This window comes from Lathyrus oleraceus, chromosome 7 (assembly GCF_024323335.1).
Source record: "Lathyrus oleraceus cultivar Zhongwan6 chromosome 7, CAAS_Psat_ZW6_1.0, whole genome shotgun sequence".
Lineage (NCBI taxonomy): Eukaryota > Viridiplantae > Streptophyta > Magnoliopsida > Fabales > Fabaceae > Lathyrus > Lathyrus oleraceus.
This window is the reverse complement of record NC_066585.1, coordinates 223,409,021-223,429,487: the sequence shown is the minus strand read 5'-3', so window position 1 is coordinate 223,429,487 and position 20,467 is coordinate 223,409,021. Positions and strand designations below refer to the sequence as shown.

General features: G+C 37.9%; 1 protein-coding gene across 1 annotated transcript; it reads right to left on the bottom strand.

Annotated features, from left to right (window-relative positions):
• Window positions 1-4,903: 4,903 nt before the first annotated feature.
• On the bottom strand, window positions 4,904-17,255 carry LOC127103050 (uncharacterized). The gene is made up of 8 exons (XM_051040344.1): window positions 16,797-17,255; window positions 16,119-16,758; window positions 7,513-7,606; window positions 7,143-7,253; window positions 6,822-7,010; window positions 6,377-6,458; window positions 6,070-6,292; window positions 4,904-5,296 (listed from the first exon to the last, which is right to left on the bottom strand). The coding sequence occupies exons 1-8, from the start codon at window positions 17,207-17,209 to the stop codon at window positions 4,904-4,906; spliced, it is 2,145 nt and encodes a 714-aa protein (XP_050896301.1). The 5' UTR covers window positions 17,210-17,255.
• Window positions 17,256-20,467: the final 3,212 nt, after the last annotated feature.

The following is a 20,467-nucleotide window of genomic DNA, read 5'->3' as shown; positions in this document are numbered from 1 at the left end:
AACTCTAGCTGGGGAAGGAAGGAGAAGATCCGCTGAGGAAACTGCTATCAACTCTGTGGGGAATTTTAGGTCAACACCATATCAAATGGGAGACAACCCTGCAGGGGATAAACACAAATAGCCTCTCAGAAACCAGGAGGAAACTCTGACTGGGAGCGAATCTGATGGCGAGTGGTGGGGAACCAAAGTTCTGCCGAGACCATGCAAATTGCTGTCATGAAATGCCTACACTTAGCCGGGGAAGAAACACAAACTCATATGGGAATAACGGTAGACTAATCGGTCGGGGAAACCAACGAACACTAGGTGCTAAGCATGATGCCAGGGATGAAATAGGAAACACGCTGACTGCTTGGGGAGAACCAATAATGTTCCACACTTAGGGCTCATTGCTTTTCAAACCACTATTGATATTCCTATTAATGAAATCAATTGCTTAAAGTTAATGCTTTTATATGTTTAAGGAAAATATGATTTTGATTAAAAGTTTAATTTCAAAAATGATCATAATAAAATTCAAATCTATTTGGCTGAATTAAACAAGAGTAGAAACAATTGGATAAAAAGCTCAACTTTATTTAATAGAATGGTAGTCTGTAAATGACAAGACTCTATAGATCTTTGAAGGTAAAGAAAAACAAGAAAGGGGGTTTTAAATTGTTTTGGAAAATAAAAACCTTTTAAGAACTTAGACACACGTAGAATAAAAATTCAACACAAAATTTTATACTGGTTCGCTTGAAATTCAAAGCTACTCCAGTCCACCCGGCCAAGGTGATTTCGCCTTCAAAAAGGACTTAATCCACTAATCTTGAAAGATTACACAAATAACTGTCTAAGGGAAATAATCCTTTAACCCTCTTAAGTATTCAGACTTCATAGAGTCACTTGAGGAAATATCTTAGCAATGATATGATTAGTAATGAATAGTGCTTCTAACAATAAGCAAATATTACATAATATAAAAGCAAGAAATGTTCTCATGTAAGAGCAGCAGCTCGTGAGAGAGTGAAAGAAATTAATGGAAGAATTGTATTCTCGTGTATCTCAAGTGTGATTCTTGTGAAGCGTTCCGTCCTTTTTATAGGAGAATGAGAAGACCGTTGGGTGATGTTAATGACAAAATCTTGGTCATTGAAGAATGATTAACGTTATTAATCTCTCTGTTCTTTCCAAAAGCAGTAATGGGAGCGTCATAACTTCCTTCTAAAAATAGTTTCTTTCTATAAGCAATTTTCTTTAAGGTTAAGTTTTCTTGAATCAGCGAATCCTGTAGTCAGAGTCTTTATTTAGAAATATTTGTCTTCATAGGATGCTTGGATCTGACTTCATCAGAGTTTCTCTTTATTAGACTTCTTCAGAGTGTACGTATTCAGAGTCTGGATTCATTCTTCTCTTTCAGAGTTTCTGACTTCTTTAGTTTTGCTAGCGCCTACGTTGGATCAAAGTCAGAGCCTTCTGGTCACATTATCTTCTGAGTAGCATCTTAGCGCTTGATTCTGTATCTGATGATTGTTTATCTGATTGGTTTGATCAGAGTCATGCACACTTAGAATTTTTTTGTTAGGATACCATTCTTGTTTCATCCTTTGTTATCATCAAAATCTTAGAGATACATTGTAGAACTAAATTTGTTCTTACAATCTCCCCATTTTTGATGATGACAAAACAAGTCAGAGTAATGATGAAACAATATGTAATATCTCAGAACAGATAAAAGGAATGGACTCCCCCTGAGTTAGATCATTAGATTTAACAAAAGTTCTTACTGGACCTTCCTTGTGTGGAGTTGGTTTTGTGCCTTAGCTATTATCCTGCATAACTTTAGTCGTCATAGGTTACTAATATTTATTAATGTTTGCAGTGCCTTGAGAGGTTTTAGATATGTTCTCATCAGAGTTGTTTTAGTTCTCCCCCTTTTTTTCAGAATAAAAAAGACTTAGAAAAAATAGGCAGGTAATGGATATTCATATAAAGGAGAAAAATAGGTACAGATAGGCAGCAATGAAAGCATATATCAGAAAGCATAACAAAACATCAGAGGAAAAAGTAACAAACAAAGAGCCTAAGTGCATAAGGTTTTGGGGGCGGAGGAATCCTTTGGAGCAGCTGAGTGAACAAGTTCTGAATGTTGGTGTTGACGGAATCCTGGTGATCCAACCTAGCTCGTACCACTTGTTGTTCCTTTTGCAATTCCTCCAGAGTCTTTAAAACCAGAGGGGCAAAACCAGAGTTAGATTTCTCCCTCTGAGTCATAGCATCAGCCCTGGCCTTAGCAGCTTCCTCTACAGCAACGCGCGCTGCTTCTTCAGCTTCGGCTTTTTCTTTTGCCTCAGCCTCAGCAGCAGCAACAACCTTTACTTCAGCTTCTCTGATCCTTTGCTCTTCTTCCAGGCGAGCTTTCTCTTCTGCTTCCTTCCTAGCCTTTTCCTCATCCTCTCTGGCCAAGAGAGCTTGGAGCCTTATAGCAGCATCTCTGATGAAGTCGTTGCGGACTTGTTCAGAGATGCCTTTCAGTTTGAAGGCTTCAGAGGTCATCCATCTGATCACTCTGTTCCATTAGATCCTTACTGCAGAGGGATCATCATTGATGCCAGAGTTGATAGACAGAAACTTGATCTTCTCCACTGAAGACTCTGCAAAAACAATTATTGCTTCTTCTAATATGGGGAAGACAGTTTCTGGTTCAGAGTTAGAGGTTGGGGGAGGATGGAGGGGTTTGATTGGTGTCATCTGAATTTTGAATGGAGTGATGGTGGCAACAGAGGTTGGTGGTGGGGGAATAGCAGAGGGAGATGATGTTGTTTGTTCAGGTTGTGGATTTGGTTGAGGTTCAGGGTGTGAGGGTATTGGTTGTTCAGGAGGTGGATTAGGTTGTTGTGTAGGTGGTGGTGTTTGTGGTTGGTCAGATGGAGGTGGATTTTGTTGTTCAGGGGTGGAGAAGTGACTTCAGGTTTAGGTTCAGTTTGTGATGGCTGTTGAGAGACCAGAGCATGAGCTTGAAGCTGAGCTAGAGCGGGGGATTGGGGGTCAGATGGTTCATTGTTAGATGAAAGGATATAGTATAGTGGGGATGAAGGTGAGTGATATGCTGTCGCCCACGGGTCAAAACGAGTAATTAGAAAACTGTAGTTTAGCGGAAGCGACAACTCGAGTATCATATCGCAAGGATTCTTGTATTATTCTTAACCTAATGAAATCGATTTAAGGGGGTTTATGTTTTGTAGTCGATTTAGAAAACAAAGCAAAAAAAAGTGATTAAAATAAGCAATTATAAAATAAGCCAATCTACTGTTATCGGTTTCCGGCTAATAACTGGTTTTTACCTACCAATTCCCTAAACGGCCTCGATGTCTATTCGATTCAAATTCGATTGACAAACGCAATAGATATATGACAGATTTATATTCCTATATTCCGAATTAAGCAAACGGATAAATACAATCGTGAATTAAGCAACACGATTTACAAACGCAATTTAACGACAAAGCGACGAAAACGACGATTAATAGTTAGGAATACAATCATACGAATTTAATCAAAACCATTCCATAAAATACAGATTAAGCAAATGGAATTTCATAGAATAGAATTGAAAGAGAACGGAATTAAATTGATAGAATAAAAACCGCAAAACCTTGGAAATTCGATTACAACAGATTGACTCTAGGAGATTAGTTCCTCTTCATGATCGCACAAAAGAAAAAAGTTATGGTGAATAATGTGTGTTTGCTACATTACCGCGTCTTCCCTTTTAAATAGAATAAGGGTTTCACTTATAATTCAAACTGGGCCGGAAAACCTAAATTCGGCCCAACAAATGGCCCAAAAGAAAATATTTCCTAAAGTACGAAACTTCAACAAATTATTTCAGACGTCTGCACTCCGAATCAGCTTTTGGCTTCAACATTAAAGTTGTATCTCTTTCTCTTAGCTTTCCAACGCATGTCATAACTTGCAAAACGGCATCCTGTAGCTCAAGTTATGATCCGAACAGTGGATATGTATCAAATAACCGCTAAAACTGAAAATAGCAAGCGAAAATAGATTAAAGGCAAACATGAACTTAAATCTAAAAACATAATAAAATAGTAAAATAATCAAAATAAATTAGATAAATTCCTAAGTATAATTATAGAATAATATGCATCAAAATGCACTGATCAAATTCCCCCACACTTGAACTTTTGCACTCCGAGCAAAATTACAATTTCAAAACAAAAGGAAAGAAAACAGAGCATGCATTTCCAAAAGTTTTCAAGAAACAAGGTATAAGCATAATTCTAAGTCTAAGCTTCAAAAATATGGTGTTGGTAAACAACTTTTTTTGACATTTAAACTAAATAGGAAAATAGATTACCAAAGAGTACATCAACAGCAGTAAGATCCTCACAGGATATAATTCACTCAACTCTCAAGTGTTTAGATTAACTGTTTACACTCAAAGCATAATATGAAAATTAGTACTACCATAAGCTTGAAAAGACTCTAACATCCGCAATTGGAATACATGCACACAAAGATCAAAAGGACTTTTATTTGGTTGTAACGTGGCCAAGGTACACCAGGGTTAATGATCTACTGCTAAAGATATACAATTTAGAGTTTAGTCATACCTATCATACTAAAAATGCACAACAAAATTTTCACATCACACCACAAGACTTTAGTCAAGAGAACTAAGAAAAATACTCATAATTTTAACTAAAAAACCAAGGGAAAAAGCATGCAATTTATTTATTTATTTTAAATTTGAACCGAAAATAGAGAAAAACAGAAAACAAAACAAAGAAATAAAACAAATAAATGGTTCCCTCCCACACACTTAAAATAGTCATTATCCTCAATGAAAGGACACAACTATTAAATAAGAGTGAGAGGAAAGGAAAGGAGTGCTCCCTGGTCAAGTTGCAGGGTAGGTGGGCTTTTCCAAAGAAAGCTCTTCTAAGAGTGCATCTTCAGGCACCGCACTTTCATGGAATATCTTCAGGCGCTGCCCGTTGACCTTAAAGGTTTTATCAGTACCTGCACTTTTTATTTCTACTGCACCATGAGGGAAAATATTAGTAACAACAAAAGGGCCAATCCACTTGGATCGAAGTTTCCTAACCATAAGCTTAAGGCCGGAGTTAAACAGTAAAACCTGTTGGCCCATAGAGAATTCCTTCCTAGAAATCATCTTATCACTGAAGTGCTTAGTTTTCTCTTTATAAATCCTAGAGCTCTCATAAGCCTCTAGTCTAAGTTCTTCAAGTTGTTGTAATTGGAGTTTTCTTTCAATACCTGCTTGTTGCATCTCCAAATCACAACTTTTTACCGCCCATTAAGCACAATGTTCTATCTCTACAGGAAGGTGACATTCCTTACAAAAAATAAGTCGATAAGGGGACATCCCTATTGGTGTCTTAAAAGTGGTTCTTTGAGCCTAAAGTGCGTGTTCTAGACGACGGCTCCAGTCCTTCCTGTTTGGTTGCACCATTTTCTCTAAGACCTGTTTGATCTCCCTGTTTGAGATCTCAGCTTGCCCATTAGTTTGTGGGTGATATGCGGTAGAGACTATGTTCACAACTCCATACTTCTGGAGCAAAGCTTCCATGGTGCGGTTACAGAAATGAATGCCTTGGTCACTTATGATAGCTCGGGGGATTCCAAACCTGCAAAAAATATTGGACCTGACAAAATCTGCAACAACTCTAGAATCGTTAATCCTAGTGGGGATAACTTTCACCCATTTTGAAACATAATCAACAACAAGCAAAATGTATAGAAAACCAAATGATATAGGAAAGGGACCCATGAAGTCGATTCCCCATACATCAAATACCTCATAGAAAAGCATAGGTTGCTGAGGCATTTCACTCTTACGAGTGATGGTCGTACCTGCTATTTGGCACTCTTTACAAGTTCTATAGGTCTCATAGGCATCTTTAAAAATAGTGGGCCAATAGAAACCTGAGTCTAAGACTTTTCTTGCAGTCCTTTGAGGACCAAAGTGCCCCCTACTTGAGAAGCATGAGAAAGATGCAAAATAGATTCAATCTCATAGTCGGGGACACATTTCCTAATTACCTGATCACTACCAAACTTCCAAAGATACGGATCATCCCAAACATAATATTTGGCGTCACTCTTGAGTTTGTGAATTTGTGTCCTAGATGCATCTGCAGGAAAAACACCAGCAACAAGATAATTAACAATATCAGCAAACCAAGGAGTAACCCCATGCAAAAGTAAAAGTTGCTCATCAGGAAAGTCATCCTGAATGGGAAAAGGATCTTCATCCCTCTCTATCCTGCTCAAATGATCAACCACCAAGTTCTCAGCTCCACTTTTATCTTTAATCTCCACATTAAACTCTTTGAGCAACAACATCTACCAAATCAATCTCGGTTTTGCTTCTGGATTCTTTAACAAGTATTTTAAAGTTTTATGGTCAGTAAAAACAACAACCTTGGAACCTAGCAAATATGATCTGAATTTAAGAAGAGCAAAAAAAATAGCTAGAAGTTCCTTTTCAGTGGTGGTGTAATTAGACTGTGTAGAATCTAAAGTCCTAGAAGCAAAATAAATAACATGGGAAACCTTTTCAACTCTTTATGCAAGGACCGCCCCAACATCATAGTTAGAAGCATAACACATAATCTCGAAATGGAGGGTCCAGTCAGGGGGCTGGATGATAGGGGCGGAGGTCAATGCTTTCTTCAAGAAGTCAAATGCTATTTTGCAATTGTCATCAAAGTTGAAAGTGACATCATTCTTCAGCAAGTTTGACAGCAGAAGAGATATCTTGCTGAAATCCTTTATGAAGCACCTGTAAAAACCTGCATGACCAAGAAAAGAACGAATCTCGCGAATGCAAGATGGGTAAGGAAGTGTAGAAATAACATCAACCTTAGCAGGGTCTACTGAAATTCCCTTTTTAGAAATTATGTGACCCATGACAATTCCATGTTCGACCATAAAATGGCATTTTTCATGATTTAAAACAAGGTCAGTTTCGATGCATCTCTCTAAAACCAAATTTAAACTATTCAAACATGCATCAAATGAAGAGCCATAAATAGTGAAATCATCCATAAACACTTCCATGCAATTTTCAATAAAATCAACAAAAATGCTAATCATGCATCTTTGAAATGTACCAGGAGCATTACAAAGACCAAAAGGCATCCTCCTGTAAGCAAATGTACCGAATGGACACGTAAAAATGGTTTTTTCTTGATCTTCTAGTGCAATATGAATATGAAAGTAACCTGAAAAACCATCAAGAAAAAAATAGTGTGATTTACCAGCTAGTCGTTCAAGCATTTGGTCAATGAACGACAAAGGGAAGTGATCCTTTCTAGTATCCTGATTCAATCTCCTGTAATCAATACAAACTCTCCAACTATTCTGAACTCTAGTGGGAACAAGTTCATTTTTTTTCATTTTTGACCACTGTGAGTCCAGATTTCTTAGGTACAACCTAGACTGGGCTTACCCATTTACTGTCAGAGATAGGATAAATGATACCTGCTTGCAAGAGTTTGGTTACCTCTTTCTTCACAACATCGAGAATCAAAGGATTAAGCCTCCTTTGGGGCTGCCTCACTTTTTTACAACCATCCTAAAGTAAAATCCCGTGCATACACATTGAGGGACTAATGCTTGGTATGTCAGCCAATGTCCACCCAATCCCCTTTTTATGCTTCCTCAAAACCTGCAAAAGTTTATTTTCTTGATCGAAATCAAGGTTAGAAGAAATTATAACCGGAAGTTTTTCATTACTATCTAAATAAGCATATTTCAGATTTTCAAGGAGTTGTTTCAGCTCTAGGGAAGGTGGTTGTGAAGGAGAAGAGCGATCCAAAATGCAGCGGAATTTAAAATTTCTCCTTTAGTGATCCTTATGAATGAGCATGATCAGTGATATAATTGTTACCTCTTGTGGCGATTGTAACCTTTGATGCAGATCTACGGAGCGATCACGAACGTTGAACAATGACAATGCCTCTACTCAGTCCACACGAACGGATTCCTTCAATCTCAGTGCTAGCTACTACAAATGAAGGCTTTGAGTGTGTGTGTGTGTGTGTGTGTGTGTGAGAGAGAGAGAGAGAGAGAGAGAGAGAGAAACGAAATTGCAACTGCACAAATGCTTCTACACAAGGATTCTATTTATAGAACCACTTATGTGGGCTGCAAGCTAAAAAACCCACTCAAGTGTATGTGGCCCATATCTTATAATATGCCAAAATCACTTAAGCACGTGGTACCTTACCATATTTCGTATTCTACTTAAGTACACCGTATCTTAAGATGTTCTACAATTCACTTAACCGCACCGTACATTACGGTATTCCTTAGTTACTTTATCTCTCATCAATCCGTCCTTTTGTGTGTGACCCTGTAGGTTTTCGCGACATTGGCAATTATATTAAATCACGTATTTAACATAATAAACAGTGAGCGGTATCTAGCAACACATCACTTCTACCCAGGACACGAAAATGTCATGTGATCTGACAAATCCTTTTGTGATAATACTTATGTGTATAATTACCCTTTTGCCCTTATGTCTATATTGAACACAAGGCATAGACCGTATCATCCTTGTCCAATTCAACATTGGGCCCATAGACATTTATCCTGTTACGCAGGATAGGCAAATTCCATCTATGTCACTCATGTCCCTTAGCATGCTTCGTGGAGTACCCATCAACTGTCTTTAGGGTCATCCAGTTATGGACAATGTTTGATCATCAATAAGGCACTCGACTCTACATCTAGGGTCCATAGTGGTTTCAGGTCGAAGGGTGTTATACACCATTATCACCATGAGAATAACTTATGACACTTTGCATAACATTCTATATAGTATTCTCATAGCGGGTCAATCCAGTATAAATATTACTCTTAATATTCATACCTATGTTTAAGACTTGATAACTCCTTATCCATGATCCATGAGATGTGATCATCAGTCTATATATATAATAGTCTTAATGCTTTAATGTTATCCCACTTCACAATAAAGCTCGACTATGGATACTTTAAGAATAGTGTCCTTATGTTTAATGTGATCTCATGATTAAGTCACACTTGATACATTAAAAGGACTATCTATTCTAGGTACTTTATTAGACAAACATAATAAAGAAAAAGCCTTTTATTATTACTAAATAATTTGATACAAGTATAAAAAATATTGGCCTCTAAGGCTTACACCAACAATCTCCCACTAGCACTAGAGCCAATCAGGCATACCCCTAATGCCCATAGATCTAGTATGGCCATCATGCTTCTACTGCGCAAAATGCTTTGTCAGTGGGTCAACAATATTGTCAAGTGTAGGTACTCTGCATATTTTCACATATCCTTTATCTATTATCTCTCGAATGAGGTTATAACGCCTAAGTATGTGTTTGGATCGTTGGTGAAATCTAGGTTCCTTAGCTTGTGCAATAGCACCATTGTTATCACAATAGAGACCAATGAGATCCACAATGCTAGGAACTATGCCAAGTTCACTAATGATTTTTTTGATCCAAACAGCTTCCTTTGCTGCACTTGAGGCAACAATATACTCCGGCTCAGTTGTAGAATCAACAACTGTATCTTGCTTTGAAATTTTCCAACTCACAGCGCCACTGTTTAAGCAAAAACACATAACCAGATTATGATCTAAAGTCATCCTTATCTGTCTGGAAGCTAGCATCGGTGTATCCAATTATAGCCAACTCTTCCTGACCTCCATATATCAAGAATGAGTCCTTAGTCCTTCTGAAATACTTAAGGATATTCTTGACAGCTATCCAATGAGCATCACCAGGATCAAATTGGTACCTACTCGTTGCACTCAAAGCATATGAGACATCTGGTCGAGTACATAACATGGCATACATGATAGATCCTTTTGCAGATGCATATGGAATCATATTCATGCGATCCCTTTTACCTTAGTTGAAGGGGATTATGTTTTTGATAGACACGGGCCATGTTACATAGGTATGAATCCTTTCTTGGAATCATGCATATTAAAGCATCTCAACACTTTCTCTATGTACGTACTCTGACTTAGGCCAAGCAGTTTTTATGATCTATCTCTATAGATTCTGATTCCTAATATATAAACTGCTTCACCTAGGTCCTTCATAGAAAATATTTCCCCAACCAAGACTTTACTTGTTACAGGGTAGGGACATCGTTTCCAGTGAGTAATATGTCATCTACATATAATACCAGGAAAACGATCATGCTCCCACTAACCTTCTTGTAGACACAAGGCTCATCTTCGTTCTTGATGAATCCATATTGTTTTACTGTTTCATCTATAGTGGAGTATTCGTTACCTTATGGTTTATTGACTAAACTAAAAGTAAACATACAATTCGAGTCACCACCGCACTTTTATTTATCCAAAGGAACGGTTAAAAAGAGAACAAAAACCAAGTAAGAAGTTTTATCAAATACAAAAACTAATAAAATGTCAGAGATCTAGGTAAGGGGGTTGGTTATGAGATGGGAAGGTTTTACGCACCCAAAACATCCTTAGTACTCTAAGGGAGCCCTTTTTGAAAATGTGTGTTGTAGGTTGGTATTTATGAAAATATGTGCAATAGATTGGGGGGATAAGAAGAGAATATTATATTTACAAATTTTGTTGTTTGAATGGATGAACCCATTGCCTACGTACCATCACAAAGGTAGGATCAAAACCTCATAGTTCGGGGTAAAAATCTCAAAAGATTGGTGAGTTGATTTGTCCAAAAGCCTTAAAGGTCTTTTGTTATCAAAGGGAGACGACTCAACCTAAACCAACTATCCACCATGTGAGGAGAGCTTCAACATACTAGTGAAGGGTTAACCCTATAATAAGTATGGAAGATTTATAGTCCAATCACTAAGGATAAGGTAACGTTTACATCAACCACTATGATAATTCAAACCTATGACTAATGTTTATGAGAAGTTTTAACAAAGGTGGCCATTGGAACCACAAAATCAACTTGAAGTGAATTGTATTTACAAGTTATATTTTTTTACAAAATGAAGTCAAAGTTGAATTAGCATTTATTCACAATGAGTATTAATGAAAAGATTTTGAAAAGTCAAAGGCCTAAGGCCTAGGTTTCTAATTTGAAAATAATGTCAAAGTTTGCACAAAATTAGTTTGTCTTGGGTTAGAGTGAGGAGAAGAAGAGAAAGGCTAGTCCTAGAACATACAAAGATAAGAGAAGAGATAAAACCCTTGGAGTTCCTTTTCTTGAAATCATAAAGATGATTCAAGACGCTCCTTTCCTTTGGACTTAACAAATAACAAGCAATCACACAATGTTAGATTCAAGCTCCTAGGATTTCCATTTGGCTTGTCTCTCTTAACTTGGCTACTCATGACAATGATCCTTCTTACTATCTCAAGATGGAATCCCTATCACACAAGAGCAAACATCAAAATGCTCACAACACAATAAGGGAAATAGACAAAGAATGAGTTTATATTAGGAAGTCCTTTGAAGTCAACTTTCAAATTTAGCATTCTAAAGGCATGAGGCCTAGTTGCTCTTCAAACAATTTAGCATTCTAAAGGTATGAGGCCTAGTTGCTCTTCAACCAATTTAGCATTCTAAAGGCATGAGGCCTAGTTGCTCTTGAACTCCTTTAAGCATAGGTATGGTCCTAATTCTAAGTCCTTTCTCCTTTATGCATTGGGTTCACACAAACAAAGACAAAACAAACACAAGGCAACAATATATTTATATACAATAATGAGCTCAAATGAGCAAAAGGAAAATGACATAAACATAAAATATATTGTCAAGTGAGCAAAGTAAAAAGCAATATGAATAAATGAGCAAGAAAGTAGGTTGCATTAAAGGAAATTGCAAGAAATTAAATGCTCAAATTAAAGTTAGTAATTAGTGGTTATGTTAGTGTGTCATAAGACAATTTAGCGCTATGTTAAGCAATCGTAAGTGGACTAATGTAGTAGTCACACCTATCTGAGGCCGGTCAATAAAACTATAGGTAAATAAACACAAATTAGAGATCATGACTAGTAAGCCAAGCTCCTACAACTTGCCATGCCAAAAGAAAAGAGGAAAGGCCTTGTGTGGACTTTAGGGTTTTTGCTTGACCAAGAAGCAACTTATCTTGGACACAAAGCAACTCACTTGATCATGGATCAAGTTGAGTTTGATTTGGATCAAAGAAGGTTAAACCTCTCATATGTCAAGACCAACCATAAGACATTAACTCATTGGCCAAAAATAAAAAGAAGCGAGATGAAGATGAAATGGACATAAAGAGAAATAAAGTGTCAAACACAATTGGTCAAAAGTGAATCAAATCATCATCAACCAATGCTAAACACAAGAGAAATGAATATTAGAAGTCAACAAGTCAAACATATTTTTTTTTTGTATTTTTGGAATTAAAATAAATGCAAAATTAAAATGGATAAAAATATGGCCAAACCTCAAACTCAATTCAAATCAATTTGAACAAGTCCATTTAAATTCTCATAGGTCTAATATAGTCAAACAAGGTTTGACAAAAAATTTCAACAATTTTTGAAATTAGAAACTATTTTAAAATAATTAAAAACAACAAAAATAATACAATATGAATTAAAATCTCAAATAAATCTCAAATCAATTAAGAAATTGATGAAACTGTTTTTCATTGACTTATCATGCTCCACATGTCTTAAGAAAATATTTTTGGATTTTTCAGATATCAAAAAGTATTTAAAATGAATTAAAAACTATTGAAAACCAAATAATTCACAAAAAATATTAAATGAAGTCACAAAAATAATTAAAAATCAAAATATGAAACTAGATTTTTCAAGAAAATTTTTGGTGTTGGTTTCATATTTTTGTGACTTCAAATAAAATATTTATGAATTTTTGAAAATAAAAGGAAATAAATGAAATAAAATGAAATTAAAATAGAAAATAGAAAATACCAAAAATCAGTACCCATTGGATCCGTCTCATTAATTGACGTGGCATGATCACACGGCTTAGAAGCGTTGGTGCACGAAGAACCTTGGTCAAGCTCACAACATTTGTAATTAGAATAAGTCAGCCAAATGAAGGGACACAATTATAATATTTGAACATCATCCAATGGCTCTGGTGATCCAACGTGGGGATGGTGGTGGAAACCACCATCTTCTCCGGCCAACTAACTGATTCCGGCCACCACCTGCAGGTTTTTCAACCTCAATGAAAATGAAAAACAATGGTATCAAAATCAAGCTGGGGTGATGTATGTAACACCCTTCTAAAATACCCCAAAATTTAATTAAAATAACAACATATATCAATCAGAGTAAATATGCAATTAAGGGTGTCACACAATTACTTCACACCGTGTTCCAAAATATCTGGTCATACTCATTTATTTATCAAAATAAACATTTGCATAATTCGCAGCGGATAGAAATTAACAACAACATGCAAACCATGTAACACATTACAGGTAAGATCATTCAACAACCAACAATGAAAATAAGGTAAAACATCCCGTCCCGATGTTACATCTACCAGAGCATGACCCACTAAGGAACTACACTAGACTCCAAGGACTAGCTTCTACTCAATCACTGCTCGTTACCTGAAAAATAGTTGTAAGGGTGAGTTCCTCAATCGATATAATAAGCATTATAAAATATCATGTAATGCTAAGTAATTTAACACATATCATCACCCTAATCAGATCACACATATTCAGCAACGGCAATATCAACTCATAATCATCATCATCATCATCATACTCAAACTCAACACAACCATAAAACACACGTATAATATTGGAATACATCCATTCATATTATACGCCATACATACATACATTATGCAATGAGACTCCATGCATGCGGTACCGACTATTCGTGAACATATAGTTCAACCTCACCGATCAAATCCAGATACGGCTACCAAGCTCACTAGTCCCACTCATTTGAGACCTAGTGACTCACTCACTAATTCCTCACCATGGGAATTAGCTACCACCCCAAGGGCTATGATATGCACGCTAATCACCTAGCATGCAAACATCAACAACAATCCACAATACTAACTCACTAATTCCTCACCATGGGAATTAGCTACCACCATAAAGGCCACAATATGCAAGCTAAATCACTTAGTCATGCAAACATCAACAATCATCCACAATGGACATATGCTCACACTCTAAGCCATAAACGGTCCATTCATAATTTCATACATGATAGATACATTCACAACATTATGCATATCATCATACATCATCAACATATTCACCACATAATCATATCATGTCATACCACATAATCAATCACAGCATTAGCACAATCTACTAATACCTATACTACTCAAAACAACGGGAAATGATCCCTACTCTATCATACATCAGCTAAATTACATTACTCAGCTGAACAACCAAAAACTGCATAACAACAGCACAGAAAAATCATAATCCTGCCCATACGCGTATTGCCTAGTCCCATACGCGTATGGCCCAATTCTCAGCCAATCCCATACGCGTACCACCTATCTCATACGCGTATGCTACGCGTACCACTTCCCCATACGCGTACCAACAGAGACCAAACCACGTTCAAAACATCATCTTCCTCATCCATACGCGTATTGCCTAGTGCCATACGCGTACCAGACCATCTCATACGCGTATTGCCTAGTGCCATACGCGTATGACCAGAAACCAGATTTCCAGATCTGCTATGGTTTTCTCTACCACGAGATTCCTCAGATCCAACCTCCCACAGTCCAATTTTTCACAGTAATCGCTCATATCATCTAACACGAATCATACCCTATTCGATTTCACAAATGCTAACATTATTACATCTAATTCCTACGAATTTCTCCAATTAAAACCCATATTTCGTTCATCCAATATTTCACAATTTTTCAGCATACATCATTCTAATCAGAGTCAAATCAATGGTTTATCACTACCCACTACATGTTATCCCATAATACCCATTAATCGACGATAAACCCCCCTTACCTGAGTTAATCCGGCAATCCTTCAGCTTCAAGCTCTTCCTCTCTTCAACCCTTGTTCTCTGGCTCTTTGCCCTTTTTCCTTTTTCCACTTTAGAGTCGTTTTTCTGTATTCACGTGAAAACTCTCTTTTTACCAAATGGGACCTTTTCAAATTCCAACTTTTATTCCAATAAAAATAATAATCCAATAATAATAATTCCAATAATAATAATTCCAATAATAATATTCCAATTATTTAATTAAATTAATAAATATATTATTAATTTAAATTAAATAATTATCTTGTTTTATCGGGGTGTTACAACTCTCCCCCACTAAAAGAGTTTTCGTCCTCGAAAACATACCTCAAGCGAATAACTCTGGATAAGACTCCTTCATCTGACTCTCAAGTTCCCAAGTCACATTGCCACCTGCTGGTCCTCCCCAAGCTACCTTCACCAAAGCAATCTCTTTACCCCGCAACTGCTTCAACTCTCGATCCTCGATCCTCATAGGTGATGTCTCAACAGTCAGGTTATCTCTCACCTGTACATCATCTACTTGGACCACATGCGACGGATCAGGAATGTACCTCCTCAACTGAGACACATGAAAAACCTCATGCAAATTCGCAAGTGACGGCGGTAAAGCGATACGATATGCTACCTCCCCTATCCTCTCCAAAATCTGATAAGGGCCAATAAATCGAGGTGTCAACTTCTTCGACTTCAAAGCTCGACCAACCCCAGTTATCGGAGTAACACGAAGAAACACATGGTCTCCCTCTTGAAACTCAAGTGACTTCCTCCTCTTGTCGTGATAACTCTTCTGACGACTCTGAGCAATCCTCATCTTCTCCTGAATCATCTTAATCTTTTCCGTAGTTTGTTGAACAATCTCCGGTCCAATCACAACACTCTCACCGGACTCATACCAACATAAAGGTGTCCGACATCTCCTACCATACAAAGCTTCAAAAGGTGCCATACCAATGCTCGAATGAAAACTATTGTTGTAGGTAAACTCAATCAAAGGTAAATAACAATCCCAAGCACCTCCTTTTTCCAAAACACAAGCCCTCAAAAGATCCTCCAGTGACTGAATCGTCCTCTCAGTCTGACCATCAGTCTGCGGATGATATGCAGAACTCAATCTCAGCTTAGTTCCCAAAGCCCTCTGCAAACCTTCCCAGAACTTCGATGTAAATCTAGGATCTCTGTCCGAAATAATACTCGACGGAATACCATGCAAACTTACAATTTTCTCAATATACAACTCAGCTAATCTCTCTAACGGATAATCCATTCTGATCGGAATGAAATGAGCCGATTTTGTCAATCTGTCAACAATCACCCAAATAGCTTCAAAATTCTTAATTGTCCTCGGTAAACCAGAAACAAAATCCATATTGATACTATCCCACTTCCACTCTGGAATAGCCAACGGTTGCATTAGCCCAGACGGCTTCTGATGCTCAATCTTTGACTTCTGACAAGTCAAACAAGAATAAACAAAACTCGCAATTTCTCTTTTCATTCCCGGCCACCAAAATAACTTTTTCAAATCATGATACATCTTCGTAGCTCCAGGATGAATACTCAGGCCACTACGATGTCCTTCCTCCAAAATACTCTTCTTAAGTTCGGTAACATCCGGAATACACACCCGATTACCAAATTTCAAAACACCATTCTCATCAACGCTGAATTCACTACCTTGACCTTGATTCACTAGAGTCAACTTATCAACCAAAAGCACATCGGATTTCTGACCCTCTCTAATCTCATCCAGTCATCCAGAATACCACTCGTTAACTTCAACATTCCCAATTTAACACTATTGTGAGTACTCTCACACACCAAACTCAAGTCTCTAAACTGCTCAATTAAATCCAATTCCTTAACCATTAACATAGACATATGCAATGATTTCCGACTCAATGCATCAGCCACTACGTTTGCTTTACCCGGATGGTAATTCAAACCAAAGTCATAATCCTTCAGAAACTCTAACCATCTCCTCTGTCTCATATTCAGCTCTTTCTGATCAAACAAATACTTTAAACTTTTATGGTCACTGAAAACCTCAAATCTTGACCCGTACAAGTAATGCCTCCATAACTTTAGAACAAATACCACAGCTGCCAACTCTAAATCGTGTGTCGGATAGTTCCTCTCATGAACCTTCAGTTGTCTCGAAGCATAAGCTACAACCTGCTTATTCTGCATCAAAACACCACCCAAACCCAACAATGAAGCATCACAGTAAACCTCAAATAATTCCGACGGACTTGGTAATATCAGAATAGGAGCAGTAGTTAACCTTCTCTTTAACTCTTGGAAACCTTCTTCACATCTTGAGTCCCAAACAAACGCTTGCCCCTTCCTAGTCAACATCGTCAACGGTAACGCCAACTTAGAAAATCCCTCAATGAATTTCCTATAATAACCTGCAAGTCCAAGAAAACTCCTTATCTCAGAAACTGACTTCGAAGCTTCCCACTTAGATACCGCTTCTATCTTAGAAGGATCAACAACAACACCACCTCTTGAAATCACATGACCAAGAAAACTAACCTCTTCTAACCAAAATTCACATTTAGACAGTTTAGCAAATAACTTCTTTTCTCGTAGAACTCCTAAAACCACTCTCAAATGCTCAACATGCTCTTCTTCAGATTTCGAATACACCAAAATATCGTCAATAAACACCACAACAAACTGATCTAGATACGGAAGGAAAATCCTATTCATATACTCCATAAATACTCCAGGCGCATTAGTCACACCAAAAGGCATTACAGAATACTCATAATGTCCATACCTTGTTCTGAAAGCAGTCTTCTGAATATCCTCAGTTTTCACACGTATCTGATGATACCCAGATCTCAAATCTATTTTACTGAACACACTCGCACCAACCAACTGATCCATCAAATCATCAATCCTCGGCAAAGGATACCGATTCTTGATCGTCACTTTATTCAGTTGCCTGTAGTCCACACACAACCTCATAGTACCTTCTTTCTTCTTAACCAACAACACTGGTGCACCCCACGGTGACACACTCGGACGAATAAATTTCTTATCCAACAGATCTTCCAACTGACTCTTCAATTCAGTTAACTCAACAGCAGACATACGGTAAGGAGCCATCGATATCGGCCTAGTACCAGGTACCAAATCAATCGAGAACTCAACTTTATGCTCTGGCGGTAATTCATTCACTTCTTCAGGAAACACATCAGGAAAATCACACACCACAGCTAGATCGCAAATCACCAGTTTATCTTTAGCCTCCAAAGTCGCTAACAGCATAAACAACTCTGCCCCATCTGCTACTGCCTTATTCACCTGCCTTGATGATAGAAACAAACTCTTTCCTTCCTCACTCTCAGGAAAGATCACAGTCTTGTCAAAACAATTGATATAGACTCGGTTAAACACCAACTAGTTCATACCCAGAATAACGTCAATCTGCACTAGTGGAAGACACACTAGGTCCATCCCAAAGTCTCTACCAAAAATACTCAAAGGACAATTTAAACAAACTGAAGTAGTAGTCACTGAACCCTTCGCAGGAGTATCAATCACCATACTTCCATGCATCTCAGATATCTTTAATTTAAGTTTCACAGCACAATCCAAAGATATAAAGGAATGAGTCGCACCTGTGTCAATAATAGCTACAAGAGGAAAGCCATTAATATAACACGTACCTCGGATCAAACGATCATCTGCAGAAGTCTCAGAACCCGATAAAGCAAAGACCTTGCCTCCCGACTGGTTCTCTCTCTTCGGCTTAGGACACTGTGGACTGATATGACCCACCTCTCCACAGTTGAAACAAGTCACAGTCTTCAACCGGCACTCTGCAGCCAAGTGACCACCTTTTCCACACTTGTAACACTTCTTCTCAGTACTGGTACACTCATGGATACGATGTCCCGCCTGACCACATCTGAAACACTTAGCAGGGGCACTGGAGTCTCCCCCACTAGGCCTCTTCATCCCACTCTGTCTCTGGAAACCTTTGCCAACTGCATACGGCTTCCCACGATCATTCTGATTCTTGCCTTTCCTATCAACCCTTTGCTGATAGCTCTCTGCTCTAGCCTTGGTATCCTGTTCAAAAATCCTGCAACAGTCAACCAAATCGGAAAACACTCTAATCCGCTGATACCCAATAGCCTGCTTGATCTCGGGACGTAACCCGTTCTCAAACTTCACACATTTTGAAAATTCCCCATTAGCCTCGTTATAGGGAGTGTAATACTTCGACAGCTCTGTGAACTTAGCAGCATACTCAGTAACAGACCGGTTGCCCTGCTTCAATTCTAAGAACTCTATCTCTTTCTTTCCTCTGACATCCTCTGGAAAGTACTTCCTCAGGAATCTCTCCCTGAACACCGCCCAAGTGATCTCAGTACTCCCAGCAGCTTCCAACTCAGTGCGGGTAGCAACCCACCAATCATCCGCTTCCTCTGATAGCATATGCGTACCGAACCTGACCTTCTGGTTATCGGCACACTCAGTCACTCGGAAGATCCTCTCGATCTCCTTCAACCACTTCTGAGCACCATCTGGATCGTATGCTCCCTTGAACATTGGAGGATTGTTCTTCTGGAACTCACTCAGTTGACGAGCAGCTCCCATTCCCATAACATTCGGATTCCCTCCAAGTACTCCAGCTAGCATACCCAGAGCCTCAGCAATCGCAGCATCGTCTCTACCTCTTCCAGCCATCTCTATTCTGAAAACCCAACAAGCTAAACAATAAGTACTGATAGGGTTACACAACACCTATCCCGTACAGGGGAACAGAATAATTACGACTCGACTCGACCGACTATGCTTTGATACCACTAATGTAACACCCTTCTAAAATACCCCAAATTTAATTAAAATAACAACATATATCAATCAGAGTAAATATGCAATTAAGGGTGTCACACAATTACTTCACACCGTGTTCCAAAATATCTGGTCATACTCATTTATTTATCAAAATAAACATTTGCATAATTCGCAGCGGATAGAAATTAACAACAACATGCAAACCATGTAACACATTACAGGTAAGATCATTCAACAACCAACAATGAAAATAAGGTAAAACATCCCGTCCCGATGTTACATCTACCAGAGCATGACCCACTAAGGAACTACACTAGACTCCAAGGACTAGCTTCTACTCAATCACTGCTCGTTACCTGAAAAATAGTTGTAAGGGTGAGTTCCTCAATCGATATAATAAGCATTATAAAATATCATGTAATGCTAAGTAATTTAACACATATCATCACCCTAATCAGATCACACATATTCAGCAACGGCAATATCAACTCATAATCATCATCATCATCATACTCAAACTCAACACAACCATAAAACACACGTATAATATTGGAATACATCCATTCATATTATACGCCATACATACATACATTATGCAATGAGACTCCATGCATGCGGTACCGACTATTC